This window comes from Harmonia axyridis, chromosome 3 (assembly GCF_914767665.1).
Source record: "Harmonia axyridis chromosome 3, icHarAxyr1.1, whole genome shotgun sequence".
Classification (NCBI taxonomy): domain Eukaryota; kingdom Metazoa; phylum Arthropoda; class Insecta; order Coleoptera; family Coccinellidae; genus Harmonia; species Harmonia axyridis.
In genome coordinates this window covers 7,776,229-7,789,765 of record NC_059503.1, presented here as the reverse complement: position 1 = coordinate 7,789,765, position 13,537 = coordinate 7,776,229, and the positions used below count along the sequence as shown (strand labels likewise).

Below are 13,537 nucleotides of genomic sequence, written 5' to 3'. Positions count from 1 at the left end.
CGCTTAACTATGCCGTTGAAAAAAGAAAATCTGAAAAATTGTTGATATTATTTGAATCAAAATTATGAATAAAAATATTATAATCGATAGAACATTATCCACTATTTTCAATGAACTTTATCTTTGTTTTTCAGCTAAATATACAATTACTGCCTGATATAATTATCATTTAAAAATATTCAGCTACTCAATAGATATTTCCCTGAATAATTCAAGCTAAATTCACAATATTCCATTACGTTCTTTTCTCCCTGTGTTTCAATTCCATTCGCCATTTTTTATACGTATCATTCGCTCCATTAAGTCAGCTTGGGGGTAACATTGTACGAAAAATGTATTCGCAAATTGAATGAAAAATGGAAATGTAGCTGTTACGTCTAATTTCCATACATGGGATACCGACCTTTATATTCTTCGTGAATATTTTCAGTCGGAGCACATTTTCCAGTGATTTTATGAATGAAAACAGGGGGAACATAGATATTAGAAGGGAATATTCTCAATCGTGATAACATTTCGTCAGCTAAATGGAAATTCTTCAGGGCGATCATGTAACAAATAGGATTCGTAGGGTTTTTATTGTACCAGGAATATTTATTTTTTTATTGAAGGTGAGTTTTTATATTCAATTTCGTATGTTTCGTATGAATTTATGTTTCATTTGATATTTGAAAAATAACTTAAGTAAAGAGCTTTTGCAGGCTTGTTCATATTTGTTAACCTGTAAACTGACATGTCATGAAAACATAGAACTACGTGAGGTGACACAAAGACATTTATCACACATTTCTTATGTCATTTGTGTTCAATAGAAAATCAGAAAATCATGGGGATATCCCGGCCATTCTTTCACCGAATATTCACGGTTCCAAGGTCATGCTAAGTATTTGGTGGGACCAGCTCGGCGTAGTGTATTACGAGTTGTTAAAACCGACTGAAACAATCACAGGTAATCGTTATCGAACGCAATTAATGGATTTGAGACCAACATTGAAGGACAAATGGACGCGTTTGAGACGAGCTTTGAAAAAAAACGGCCACAATACAACCAGAGACATGAGAGTGATTTTACAACATGACAATGCTCGACCCCATGTTGCAAAAGTGGTCAAGACATACTTGAAAACGTTGAAATGGAAATTCCTATCCCACCAGTCGTATTCTCCAGACGATGCTCCCTCGGACTACACTTGTTTCGATCGCACACGGCCTGGCTGACCAGCACTTCCGGTCTTATGAAGAGGTAAAAAATTGGATCGAATCGTGGATCGCTTCGAAAGATGACCAGTTTTTTCAACGCGGGATTCGTACGCTGCTCGAAAGATGAGAGAAAGTAGTGGCCAGCGATGGAAAATACCGATGACTTTTTTCAATATTTGTGGCCGTATATCGGCAATAACACGGCAAATGTTGTCTTCCAAATGGTCAAGGGTTTGTGGCTTATCCGCATAGACCAATGACTTTACATAGCTCCACAGAAAGTAATCTAGCGGTGTTAAATCGCAAGATCTTGGAGGCCAATTCACAGGTCCAAAACGTGAAATTAGGCGGTCACCAAACGTGTCTTTCAATAAATCGATTGTGGCACGAGCTGTGTGACATGTTGCGCCGTCTTGTTGGAACCACAGCTCCTGGACATTATGGTTGTTCAATTCAGGAATGAAAAAGTTAGTAATCATGGCTCTATACCGATCACCATTGACTTTAACGTTCTGGCCATCATCGTTTTTGAAGAAGTACGGACCAATGATTCCACCAGCCCATAAAGCGCACCAAAAGTCAGTTTTTTTGGATGTAACGGTGTTTTGACATACACTTGAGGATAAGCTTCACTCCAAATGCGGCAGTTTTGTTTGTTGACGTAGCCATTCAACCAGAAGTGCGCTTCATCGCTAAACAAAATAAAATGGACGTAGTGCGCAATACGTATTCCGCACAGAACCATTATTTTCGAAATAAAATTGCATTATTTGCAAGCATTGTTCAGGCGTGAGTCTATTCATGATGAATTGCCAAACGAAACTGAGAATAAATCACTTGACAGCTGTTAAATCGGTCACCATCTTGAACAGTAATGCCAACTTAAAGTTATATACCTCGAAAAAAAAACACCCGTTATAACCAAAGGCAAATACACCATGGTTTTATCCAAGCAGAAAGAGCTTTCCCAAGTGTGAATTTGTTTTTGCTCGTTGACGACGCTACTGACAATAACTTCATCTCATCTCGTCGATATAATCTGACGTTTTAGAGATGCTGGGCAAGATGAATATCCCGCAATCCAGCTTTATTGGAGTGTGGTTCTTGGAAAATTCATCCGACTGTTTCCTTTGAGATTTCAGAAATATTTCCCATCGGGAAGATTATAATCTTGGAGTTTTGCATCATTATATTACGTTGGATATAGAGGTTCTCGAGGGCGCTCCTACGTAAGCTAAACGAATGAGATTTTCCAGAGGAAAGTGGTGGTTAAGAAATGAAGAGTAACGTTCAAGAGAGGGATATGGCTTTAGACCGGATATCCTTCACATGAGTTCTTGGATTCAACATTGCGGATAATGTGAAAAAGAGGCACTTGTAGTTTTTCATTCTAGAAGCGTTCTCATTGATAATAATGTGGACAATGTGGTAAAAACTTCTCTTGAGCGAAAAATTCGACATACCTACAAAATGGAAAATTTAAATAAAAAATTGCGAGGCGCTGACGAATGTACTTTTGCTTATTTATGTTCGTAATTTGTTGTTGCTTTCTATTTCAGCCGTATCAACTTAATATTCAATAAACAAAAACATGTTGATATAATTAAATTAGATTGGTGTAATAATAGGGCCTAGTATTGCTTTATATTGTTGTGCATTGATGATCTTCAGGGTATGTGGTTTCAACACTGATGATGTTTTGACAAGTTTCATTGAATTAGTAATTGATTTACCTCCAACAATGACATTACTTCTGAGAAGACATAATCCTCGATTCGATGGAAAGCCAGAAGGCCCAATCGATTCGACACGATAATAATAGACTCGAATGAAGATGGAGTTTACATAACCTAACCTAACCCTGAATAATTAGGGTTCCAGTATGAAAATGGAAAGCTAGGATATATGTATAATTTTCGATAGATTGAACGCTTGAAGAGGTGAATAGTATTAAGAAATTAGTTTAATTTCTAGAATTGGGATCAACAATCTCAATAGTCGAAGAATTTTCACATAGGTAGAGTTGAAAATTTTTCGAAATGGATTTTTTGTTGTATAGTACCTTCCAAATTTATTATGACTACTAATTTTGCAAAATATCCTCATCACTTTTTGTCCAGGTGATTATGAGTTTTGACAATACTTGTTGAATTTAATTGATTCAGTATACAGAGTGATTCGAAAGTCCAGGTCATAACTTTATGAAAAGATATTTATAGTTGAAATGAGTTCTTTCGAGTAAAACCCTTTTTTATCTCGAATTCCTTTGGACCTACAGGATGTTGAACCTTTTTTTTTCATTTATTCATAAATTTTAATTGAATCAGAAGAACAAACTTTTGAATTTTGGACGATTTTGGTGTAGACGTTGGTGGCGACTGAAGACAAGATACCCCCGAAAACAACGCCACTGAGGCATTGAAGGAGCTCAACAAAACCTTGAAAACCTACAATATCTTATATAATTCAAACGCTTATCCGAAATCGTTTAGAATTCATAAATGTAGGCTTGGTTAATCGATCGCCTAGAGGTATGATTCGATTACCTGGCCTTTCGCCTTTTTCTCCGTGACTTTGTTGGATTTGTAATAATTAAACTCTTTTCAATCATTTACATATATTTACAAAGCCATACTTATACAGTACAAACTCAGTATTGAGAAGATCCTAATTACGTCTTAATTTTTTCACTACGGTACTGAATTTCGTCTTTAACTCGTTTATTGATTACTCGAAACGTCTTCGTTTATCACGTCTTCGTCGTATTTCAAATTTTCGGTCGTCTCGTCTCTAACTCGTCTTAATTTAGTCCGCGAACCGTCTTTTTGTCTTACGTTGACCGACCGAACTTGTCTCGTCTTCGGCTTAAGTTGAACTCCCCCGTATTCGGCTTAATTTTGACTGTGCTCTCTGTCGATTGGAACTTACCCTGTCTCGAACATCGACCTTCCTTCTCTCGGCTTGACCACACGCTTAGGGAAAGTACAATCCCCTAGTCCAATGAGAGATTTGCCGTACCGCCCACAAAGATCTTCGCGGATTCCTGGAAATCGAATATTCTCGAAGGACTTGAACCTGATACACAGATGTGACACATCTGGTACGACCGTATTGTCTTCGAAGTTTCACAACCCTCCAGTAAATCTCTTCAAAATTTACAACTCCATGACATATCTTCGACACCTCGAAGAATAACACATCCTTTTTACATTATATGTACAATAACGATTCGTTCCCTGTAAATTAATTGAAACTGTCATGCCCTCGACAAATCAAGGAAACTAATAGGTCTCCAAGCATCCCGTTGACCATCTCAATTATTTACAGGGAACAATAACTGGATCCTACATAAATATCATTAAAAAAAAAATTACGTTGAACAGCCTGTATCTCCGGGGGGATTCGAGAAAATCTTATTTGAAAGACTTCTTATTTGAACTAGAACTATCACATCATGAAGTTACAACCTGGACTTATAACCCTGTGTTTAAAAAAATCATACATATGGTGAAAAATTAAGTGAAGTTACGTGCATATTACAAATATTCAACACTTACCCAATAATGAAAGTATCCCACACGCCATCCAAAGCACGAAACTCATCCCAATTGATCCAGTTCTTTCGAGCAGACCAGATGGGGAAACGAAAATTCCAGATCCTACAAAAAAATTATTTTTAATATACTTTCAAATGAAACGATTCAATCGAAACTAGAATTTTGGCTCGTTCACCGGCCAAATAATATCTAAATCCACTTAAACTCATATCGCATTTCAATCGAGTGGATCCAGATCTGGCCACTTTGCCAGCCAACAGAAATCTAAATCCACCTCGACTTCTTACATTCTAATCGAGTGGATTCAGATCTGGCCAGTCTGCCGACCAACTGAGTCCATCTCACATTTTAGTCGAGTGGATCCAAATCAGGTCAGTTTGCCGGCCAACAACAAAAAAACTCACCTATCATAGTCCCAACAATTAAAGCCACCCCACTGAAGAGTCCCACCCGTCTCTTGAGGTGAATAGTGTCATCCTCAGCTGTGCCCGCCCCCTCCAACTTGTCGCGCACTCCTGCGGACGGAGTTTCAGCCCCCTTCTCACCCTCCTCGGCTCCGAAGCAGCCCCCATTGCCCCCAAACTCTCCCCCTGTTGCTGTCCCGCCGCCTGTGATCCTGTTGCCGCGCCACTGGATGCCTTCTTTTGAAACCAGGTTGTTGTTTCCTGCGAAAACATATTTTTGAGGTTATAAGACATATTTTTGAGGTGAAAAGACATATTTTTGAGGTTATAAAACATACTTTTGAGGTTATAAGACGTATTTTTGAGGTTATAAAACATATTTTTGAGGTTATAAAACATATTTTTGAGGATGTAAGACATATTTTTGAGGTTACAAAACATATTTTTGAGGTTATGTGAATTTTGATTTGACGCATGCTGAATATGAAGACTGCGTCTTTTTTTCGATATTCTGCTTGAATTCTATATGGTTGTGACGACATGAAATGCGGGATAAAATAACACAAGTGAAAATATCCCATGTGGAAAATAGTATTAGAGCTTTGCAAAATCTAATATTCTGATTGCGAATTGTATACATAGGACTGACTACTAGGAATATTCCTACTACCTCATAATAGTTTTCGTGATTTAATCGACAAAAGGAAGGCTTGAGGTGGACTAAAGAAAGATCTAATGAATTTTATGAGAAAAGAAATAAAACCGGGCAAATCTGTTATACGTCATGGTACAGTAAAGTTTTAGTACTTTCGAATGGCGCTTTTTACAATCTAGAGGAAAGATTTCATTTGAATGGTTTTGATTATAGATAAAAGAGACGCTGACCTCTAAGAAAATAGAATCTTATTCAAACAACTCAATAGAAGTAAATTTACGTGGATTTCATTCGAGAAATCATCATCCAACAAGAAATCTTTTAGATTGACGTAGAATATTATGAAACGATAATGTTCGAAAATAAATATTATGCTACAACTGTTACCTATCCTGTTCTATCCTAGAGAATACTTCACATTCAGAATTAGCAGGTATCATTACACATTTTTTCTCTTCACTAATTACAACTGGTTTCGACTGTTGAATCATCTTCAGGAAGTAGTAATTTGATTGTATAATATCCGAAACGATTGTTGTGAGAAGGAACTAGAATTTTGTCAAGGGTTTACAATATGAAATGAAGTAGGTTACTTGCTTGGCTCATGAATCTAATCTAAGGCTATTGTTTTCCTCGTCAATATCATTTTCGATAGTAAAATAATAAGTTATAATCTTGAGAAATGCATGAAATGTATTACAATTTCCTTTTAATTTACCACATCACTCAAGTCCAGGGTTTGGCTAATTTATTTTGAAAATAAAGAACCGAAATACATATTATTTCATAACCTTCTAACTCGAAAAACGTTTGAATGGATAACAATTTATCGAAAATATGAATTGGAAAAATTCAAACGAAAAATATTCAGCGAAGAATTTCCTCAATGATACGCCAATATTCGTGTTCGTAAGAGCTTAATGAAAACGTTGAGAGGCAAATTATAATTTGGCAAGACTCAGCACACGTCAACCTCAATTGAAATGGATGCAAATCGAGCATTTACAAACGTTCATTCCAATAAGTCAGGAATTTCTGATTCATTCAACGATTTTAAATGTTTTATATGATTTTTCACCGATTCAGGCCCACCTATCTACAAATATTCGAAAATATAGGGTGTTTTTTTTCGAGGTATATAACATTGAGTCGACATAACTGTTCAAGATGGCGACCGATTTAACAGCTGTCAAGTGATTTAAATAATGGTTCTGTGCGGAATACGTATCGCGCACTACGTCCATTTTATCGTTTAGCGATGAAGCGCACTTCTGGTTGAATGGCTACGTCAACAAACAAAACTACCGCATTTAGAATGAAGCTAATCCTCAAGTGTATGTCGAAAACCGTTACATCCAGAAAAACTGACTGTTTGGTGCGTTTTCTGGGCTGGTGGAATCATTGGTCCGTACTTCTTCAAAAACGATGATGGCCAGAACGTTACAGTCAATGGTGATCGGTATAGAGCCATGATTACTAACTTTTTCATTCCTGAATTGAACAACCATGATATCCAAGAGCTGTGGTTCCAACAAGACGGCGCAACATGTCACACAGCTCGTACCACAATCGATTTATTGAAAGACACGTTTGGTGACCGCCTAATTCCACGTTTTGGACCTGTGAATTGGCCTCCAAGATCTTATGATTTAACACCGCTAGACTACTTTCTGTGGGGCTATGTAAAGTCATTGGTCTATGCGGATAAGCCACAAACCCTTGACCATTTGGAAGACAACATTCGCCGTGTTATTGCCGATATACGGCCACAAATGTTGGAAAAAGTCATCGAAAATTGGACGTCCAGATTGGACTACATCCGAGCCAGCCGTGGCGGTCATATGCCAGAAATCATATTTAAAATGCAATGCCAAAAGATTATCTTGCGGATAAATAAAATTCATGTCAATCGAATAATCCATCGTTTTTTTATTGCAATTTAAAGTTCTATAGCTCTAAAAAAAACACCCTTTAGATAGTGAAGTTGGGACAGAGATCACCCATCCAGATATTTATCTCAACATACGCTCCTTTGCTATCTCAGAAATAATTTATTTAATTTCCATTTGAATTGAATGAATACTTCATAAACTCTTTTTATACTTTATTTAAAATTATGACAAACACTTGGACGAATCTTTCTGATCTCTAAAGCAAGAACTCAAATGAATCCAAAATTGAAAACAAGAACATCATGAAAATTACATGGTGTAATAGTCAATCAAGCAAGAAAATATTGATCGTAAGTACTTTCAACGAAATAAATGAATTCTCATATAAAACAGTAGGTATTCAATCTGTTTTTGATGAGATATTTGCATGATTGTGAAACGAATACCTAGGAAATTCAAACAGATAGAATTTCCAGATACTATAACCAAAGCGAATTCCATGAAAAGTTTGAACGAATGAAACTCAAGATCTTCCAATTCAAGAGAATGAAAAACTTTCCTGCGCTATCCTTTCATATTTCAAGAATATAATTCAGATTTTATCTCCGCTTTTAATCTCTTTGAATCAGAGGCTTCTGTATGAGATTGACGAGACGTCAAAGTGTGCTAACATCTTGTGGAAAACTTTATCTCTTCTGTCAACGACATGTCATGTTGAAATATTGAATTAAATTCTACGATGGAAATGTCTTCGTGAGTGGATTAATATTTATGTCATAATTTATTCAGCAAAGGAGTCAATGTAGGAATACTGTGTTAGGAAAATTGAGTAATTCAGATTTTAGCTTCCTTATATTTGTCGAATCGATTGTAATTTTTATGGAATATCAGTTATTCATACTGCTTTATTCTTTCCATAAAAATGCACCTTTGCGACTGTTCAAGGTGAAAAATTTACGAATTTCAGACAAAGAATTAATACTTCCCAAATATTACGTAAAAACTCAACTCGAAAATAATATAAAATGTATTATGATCACATATTATTATACATGATGTGCAGTCATTATAAACCCTACTAAATATTGTTAAATAAACGTTTGTGGCTACCAGAGGCGTAGGAAGGGGGGTTGGTACTACTCAAATCTTACGCCACTGCCAAAATTGCGATTTTACCATAATTTTTCGATTTTCTGATACTTCCTTCATAAATATCGTACACATCATTCACAAATGTTTCAATTTGCGTAATAAATGCCATGATGAAATGGATTCTGTACCTAATGATCTAGTGTGTTTCATTCGATTTTAGCAATATACGGCTCTTTTGAAAATGTAAACTGAATTATTTTCCCGAAAGGGTCTATTATTGAAAAATCAATACCCCCAATTTTCCACTAATGAAAGGTTTTAACTTCAACTGTTGTCATTCAGTCTATATAAAAAAAATCGATGTATTAGAATTGAATTTAACCAGATCCAATCATCCTTCCTTTGATCTCTGGGAATACGCAGAAAAACGTGCAAGTCGAAACGTATTATGAACTGAATTTAATAGTGACAATGAACAATGCGGTCTAGTTCACGTCAAAATATTTCTTTATTGTTTTTCGTCACATGATGTTATGATCCTATTGCAGATTGCATATTTGGATGTGAGCCTAGCGCTGCATTTCTAATAATAAAATACAACCGTTACGTTCATTCGAATATCAGAGCACCTTAATACATTTAGATTTTTACGATATTTATAGGTTATAAATTTTATTTGCGATATAAAAATGATATAATTTAAAATGGTTGAAAAGGCGACATTGTGTATTATATGAGAAGGTTCTTGGTTGATTTTAAGAAAAAAGCCTGCAAAATTTTTGTTTTAGAGATATAGGGTGTTTCTTTCAGTGATTATACGAATTTATCGAAACTTTAAGAGACAATGCTAGAGATCAGGAAAATGGGCACTAAAACCAATAATTAATTTATTTATTCCAGCAGACTAATTGGATTTTAGGATCGATTTAATTTTCCTGACAATAACGAGAGAATTTTTTAAATTTTTTTCCTAAAAATCGGTAGCAGATCTAACAAAACTATTACAAACCATCAATTTAATTCTAGAAAAAAGTTTATTCTAACTTTTTTAAACTGAACATCATTTGTGCCTACTTTTTTTTGGTTTTGGGTAGTATCAAACCACGCTTGACAACATCTCATAACAATGGTTGGATTTCTGTTCGTACGGTTAGCGATTTCTCAAAATGACAACCCCGCCTCCCGTATTCCAATAATTCGACATCTATCAAACTCACTTAGCTGGTGATAAATTTCGGTACACGTGCTCTAGGCATTTTAACAACAACTAAACATCGACTTTGGATCTCCTCGAACATCTGGTTTATAGTAAAATTATATTGAAGTGAGAAAATTGTTTACATGAAAAAACCTTTACGATTCTTTTCCCCAAATTCATTCTTTTACTCCTTGCTATACTATCTATGTTTCACCAAAAAAAATTTAAAATTTAAACAGCTCCTTCTGGGTGTTGTAGTTTCTTTGTCAGTATATTATTCATATATCTATTTTTAGCAATAACTTCAATAAAATTAAAATATCAAGATACTTGAGATAAACTGACGAAATTGAGTGGATATAATAAAAAAACTAAGCGACAGATGACTATCAATCTGCACGTGAGTACTTGCATAGGACTTGTGCCAAGTTAACGAGAAAAAAAATTTCAACGTATACAATCCCTTTGAGTGGAATTTTTAAATGGTCAATTTCTTATACTTTCTCTTGAGGAATAGCTCAGAGACCTGAAATGTTCAGGGTAGAATATAAATGAGAAGATGAAAGTGCAAAAGGTCTTGAATTCCCGTCAATTCTTTTCACGAATTTTTTTTCATTTGAAACGTGACCTTTAGGAACTCTAGCAAGAAGATATACCTACTGCTCACACATACCATGTGTCATCAATTGTAACAAGAGAATGATATTTCAAAGGAAATATGTTCATTTTTTCATTTTATGATGAAATTTCCATTTGAAATGCAAATCAAGGGAAGTTAAAGTAAATAGTAAATCCTTTAATTCCTTCATGATATACAATGATGAATTTCAATCGTGATGTTAGTCTTCGATCATTTTCTTCAAAGGACTATTCCGCTATCATGGCTATCTCGATGTAATGATGTCTTACAGTTTCGTACTTGCTGCTATTAAATCAATCTTTTTTTTGTGTTCAAGCATTTCTTTGTCATGTAAAGAAAATTAATTTCCAAATTTTCCACAATACAACGAATAGTGATACCACAATTTCTAAACGTTGTTGAAACGTGTATTTTTCCATGATTGAATGACATAACCTACTGAACACAAATGACATAAGAAATGTCAAAATAAAGTACACAGTGTTGCCAGTGTACCATTTCTATTGGAAATAGGAACCAAACTTTAAAAAATAAACTGGCTTTAACAAAGTCGACATTTTATTACGTTTAAAGAAAATAACTATTTTTTCTTCATTACAACAGCCGCCTTGAATTGATAACGAGAATAAGTATAAATGAAGTCAATATTAGCAGCTATATTAGAATTGGAGTTGAACTCATCGTTGCCAACTTCATGAATTTCGCAGACTGAACAGCCCGTATATTTCGAATGCATCGCGATTTGGCGCCAACAAGGACACCGCAAATTTCCAACATCCAAAAACATGTCAACAACATATTGTCAAAATTACGTGGATGTTTAATCCTCTCATAGCAATAAAAATAATGAGCTGTCGGAACTAAACAACATGTGACCATAATAGCGAAGTATTCTTGACGCTGAAATGTTGTAATATGACATTCAGATTATGAAGTTTCTGAATTTCACTTCAATATAGGTACAGGGTAGTTATGATAGTGTTTATAACTAATATATTTCTTATACTGATGTTCAGAGTGGGTATAGTGAGTTTATTGTTTTATTAGTACCTAGGGAAAGTTTGATTTACTCTGAACAATTTTCAAGCACCCCTTGTACAATTAAATCTCAAATGAAACATTAAGCAAAGGCAGCATATTTATTAAACTTGCATTTATTGATATTGAATCATCGGTTTCACAGCAACATGATATTCAATATGAAAACAAATAATACCTTATTGAATATCAACTTGTTTTTTGCAATGAAGAAACTCAATTCCTTCCGTTCTATTATTATTTGAAATGTTATGGTGCCTCTGTTCTATGATGCCAGACGCCTATAATTTACGAATTGTATGCAGAAAATATGAACAATGTATTGACTCCACTTTAGTTGATGAGAATTCATTTAAAAAGGAATATATACCTATGTATATAACATATTTCGATTTCCACTTTTTAATTATATATAAATAACAATTAGATACCTATAGCTACTGAGTAGCGCAACAATTCTTGTTTGAATTATCAAAAAGTGGAAATAGAATTATTGGAATGATTTTTCATTCCAGAAAATATGAAATAAATTAAATGACGCGCTCTCAATAAGATAGGTATTTTACAGAGAAGTGGAATAGTAAAATCCACTTAATATTAGACAGCAGCTTTTGAAAGTGACGCAAATTCATTTGTGCCAAAAGTTATTACTGGAAAAAATCCCATAAATATTAAATATAGTTTCCATCCATAAATTGGATAGTTATGTCTCTTCGCTAGTTGAAAATATAACAAAAATGTGATTACAGCTGTAAGATTATTAGTACGAATGAATGAAGAAGAATAAGTGGCACTTCAACTTGAACAGAGGAAGTTCTTTTCCATAATTTTTGTTCTGAAATATAAAAATATTAATAACGAATACATTTGTCTTTGAGATTTCATTTAGCACCTTACCATTTTTCAAGTTTTTTGTGAACAAATTGACAATTATAGAAGAGAAAGTCAAGACACAATGAAGTCACTGATTGAATTTGTCTTTGAAAGGAAAAATATTGAAGTTTGATGCAAATTAAACGAACGGTCGATTTTTACATCTCTACATGATGGGATTTCGGAATTTGAGAAACTGTCAAAAAGGGATCTTCAAATATCTTTAGTTTACTTTCTTCCTTCATGCTTCTAATTGTTCCTTAAAGAAGATATTCAATGAAAATAACATTTTTCTGTCAATTTTAAAAAGTATTTTCATTCGGTGAATATGCAAACAGCAAAATTGTCGCATATAGGGCAGTTAAAATATTCATGTAACTGTTGAGAGACCATTACATCTGCAAAAAGTCGCTTTACGGTGTGCAATTTGGCTTGGTGGAGTGATTGGCATGTACTTCTTTGAAAATGAAGAAATTGTCACTCAAACCGTCAATTCACATCGCTACAGCTGAATGGTTATCGATCTTTTTGGCCTGAAATGGAATTGGAAGAGACAACAAGCTACACAACACGGCCTGTTTTAGCTTTATTGCAAGAAAAATTGCCAGAATGCGTAATTTCTCGTTTAGTGATGTGTTGGCCACCAAGATCTTGTGATTTATCGTCATTTGATTTTTTTGTGGGATTATGCGAAGGATCGCATTCATGTCGACTATCGACTGAAAACCAACATCCGTCAAGTTATTTGTAAGATATAGCCCGAAATGTGCCGGCGAGTCATTGAAAATTACCTCATGGATCGAGTCCTGCAAGAAATCATGCGGAGGACATTTGATTGATATTATATTCCACACATAAGTCCAAGCATTGTATTAAAATGAAAATTTGATCGATATCCTAAATGAAAGTGTGTTTTATTTATGATCATTTTCGGAAACACAAAATGGAAAAACCTTTATTTTTATTCTGTAAATTTTTAATGTTTGAG

General features: G+C 34.6%; 1 protein-coding gene across 2 annotated transcripts in view; it reads right to left on the bottom strand.

The window, feature by feature from the left end:
• LOC123676107 (b(0,+)-type amino acid transporter 1) overlaps positions 1–13,537 on the bottom strand; it is a 32,036-nt gene that overhangs the window by 5,882 nt on the left and 12,617 nt on the right. For both annotated transcript variants that reach the window (XM_045611806.1, XM_045611808.1), the window contains exons 2-3: positions 5,162–5,422; positions 4,758–4,859 (exon numbers count right to left, since the gene is read on the bottom strand). In XM_045611806.1, the coding sequence (XP_045467762.1) occupies positions 4,758–4,859; positions 5,162–5,422 (363 nt within the window). The remainder of the gene's footprint in view (positions 1–4,757; positions 4,860–5,161; positions 5,423–13,537) is intronic.